Raw genomic sequence first — 2,568 nt, 5'->3', positions numbered from 1 at the left:
AATTTTAAGTTAAATTCATGTACCTTAAGTTAGGGAGAGGACCATCCAGGCTTTCACCTAGCACGGCACATTCTTAACCTTTCTCAATCAGCACAAACCGCAAAATTTAAGGTTCCAATTCTCACACAGTTCAGTGAATCCCATTCACTAGGTAACGAGCAATAAGGTGAATCTTCCAATCTGGGAATAAAAACTTCATCAACCTTAATCTCTTTTTTCTCTTAAAGAGTGGCATTTTGTCTCACAAATCCTGCTCACAGCACCAATTAATGTTTTGCAGAAAGTTTACACTTTCAGGTTCAAAGGATTTGTTAACAAAATAAGTCACTCTTTATATACAAATAAATAACACAGATATTTATGAAAGAATGATCTAGCTTACTTTCAATATACTAACATTAAAAGAAAAGAGAAATAGAGCAGAAAGTACATCACCAAATTGGGTTTTGACCAACATTCAGACTTAAATAGCGCTCAAAAGTCTTGTGTCATAGCACATCTGGAGTCCCAATTGGGAAAGGGTCCCAGGGAGTGCATCCACTCCGTGGGTGAGACTTCAAACGGGATGACTCTTTTGAGTCAGGTAATAACTAAATGCATGCATATAGTCTCTTCAAAAACAATTTTCATATTAATGATTATCATGAGAAATGGTAATACCTAACAGTGTTTACTTACACTTAGCAAGCTAAGGCAATTCTTCTCTTTCCTTTCTTCTCCTTGACATTAAAAAACATTGTTGTTTGAGTTTGTGTATGGTGCCAACAAAGCTTGCATTCTTTTGATTAAGGCTAGTATATTTGTCTAAGAGCACATTGTTCTTTTTAAATTTTAGTTACATGAGCATGCAGCATACCTTGTGGATAGCATGTGGGACTGTGCTACTGAGCTGCTGAAAGACTGGGAATGTATGAATAGCTTGTTGCTGGAGGAGCCACTTAGTGGAGAGGAAGGTAAGGATGTTTAATTATGGTGTTTTTGTTGTCTAGGTAATTTTGAAAACAGATTTTACTTATTCCGTTTTAGCATTAAAATAGTTGATTCAAAGTCTTTGGATAATTTTGTTTTCATACACATGGATATTAGAAAGGTATAGTTCCTGTCAATATTTATGATGTTTTATTGTATTTTATTTATTTTTTTGCATCTGTTCATATTTTCATTTCTCAAATTGTGGACTGGTGGTTTACAGATTTATAATATTTAGTAAGTTTTAACTTGTTCTGATCCTTTTTGTGATATAGTAATAAGATTTTCTTTAGTACATTAGGTCAGATTCTGTCACAGGCACAAGAACTGTTATGTAATGATTATAAATGGCGTATAGAGAAAAAAATAGGTTAACTCTTTCTGATTATTTTTTTCCCAGCGCTAACAGACAGACAAGAGAGTGCTCTGATTGAAATAATGCTTTGTACCATTAGACAAGCTGCTGAATGTCATCCTCCTGTGGGGAGAGGGACAGGAAAAAGGGTACGCCAACATATTTTCAGTGTTCTAAATTATATGTCTCTTTTTTATTAACTTTTTTTAAGTTCTTATTTGTAGGTATATAATCAAATTTTTGAATCTTAAATTTTATTTTTTAGGTGATCTTTGCTTATAAACATGTTAGAAGTAAATTTTAAAGCATTAGCAGTTTGGGAAGTCTGCATTCCTTCTGTAAGATTCTTTGTTAGTTTACTACAGTGATTGTCAGTCCCTGTAAAGATTGCTTGCTGTGCATCATTTTAGAATGGTATATTTGTCCGTTGTGATTTATTTACAGATTTACTTTCTTTTAATAAAAGTAAGAGCATCATTCATTAAAATGGGGGAAATTTCTGTTTCCTGGGACTCAATTTTAATGCATTATTTCAAAGTTCACATGTATTGTAGACCAACAGTTGCCCAGGCTTTCAAACTTTGTGAAGCACAAAAATAATTTTTATATTGTGACCTAGTACACATCTGTATATGTGTTTTTGTATGTAACTGAAGCAGTTATATAAGTTACAATATTGCAACGTACGTGATGCATTCAGTTCTCTTTTTTGTTGTTGTTGTTCTTCTTCTTTAATTACTAGTAGTTAATTATATTGAATTCATAACCCATGGATCATGGCACAACTTACAGTTGACTGAAATCCTACTCACTTCCATGACTATATAAACTAATAAACTGTATTTCCTAGCTGCTTTTCTTTTCATCCAAAGTTAGGGTAGGTTAGTCTAATTTGGTATTGATTTTGTCTCTAGAACTATTCAAAGTTTTTAAAAAAAATAATGTGCAGGCTATTCTCTTTGTTACTTCTGGGTTTCAAGTTTTATAGTAGAAATTTTTGTATCCATCATTTAAAATGTCATTTTATTACTTGCTTTGAATATTTAAACTTGAGCACCTAACAGTGTTAATGGGCTTATTAATAAATACTTGGAAACTTTGTTGTGTTTCCTTAGGTGCTTACAGCAAAGGAGAAGAAGACCCAGTTGGATGACAGGACAAAAATCACTGAACTTTTTGCTGTGGCCCTTCCTCAGTTATTAGCTAAGGTAAATTTGTGTCGGTATCAAGATTGTTGTTAAGAA

At 32.9% G+C, this 2,568-nt stretch overlaps 1 protein-coding gene across 1 annotated transcript in view; it reads left to right on the top strand.

Annotated features, from left to right (window-relative positions):
- STAG2 (stromal antigen 2) overlaps positions 1-2,568 on the top strand; it is a 91,517-nt gene that overhangs the window by 43,281 nt on the left and 45,668 nt on the right. Inside the window, 3 exon segments of the mRNA XM_010857192.1 lie at positions 836-953; positions 1,370-1,473; positions 2,440-2,532. Of these exon segments, the coding sequence (XP_010855494.1) occupies positions 836-953; positions 1,370-1,473; positions 2,440-2,532 (315 nt within the window).

The sequence above is a fragment of the Bison bison genome, unplaced genomic scaffold (assembly GCF_000754665.1).
Source record: "Bison bison bison isolate TAMUID 2011002044 unplaced genomic scaffold, Bison_UMD1.0 scf7180017864378, whole genome shotgun sequence".
Taxonomy (NCBI): domain Eukaryota; kingdom Metazoa; phylum Chordata; class Mammalia; order Artiodactyla; family Bovidae; genus Bison; species Bison bison.
Note: the sequence above shows the minus strand (reverse complement) of the source record. Positions and strands in the feature narration are given on the sequence as shown.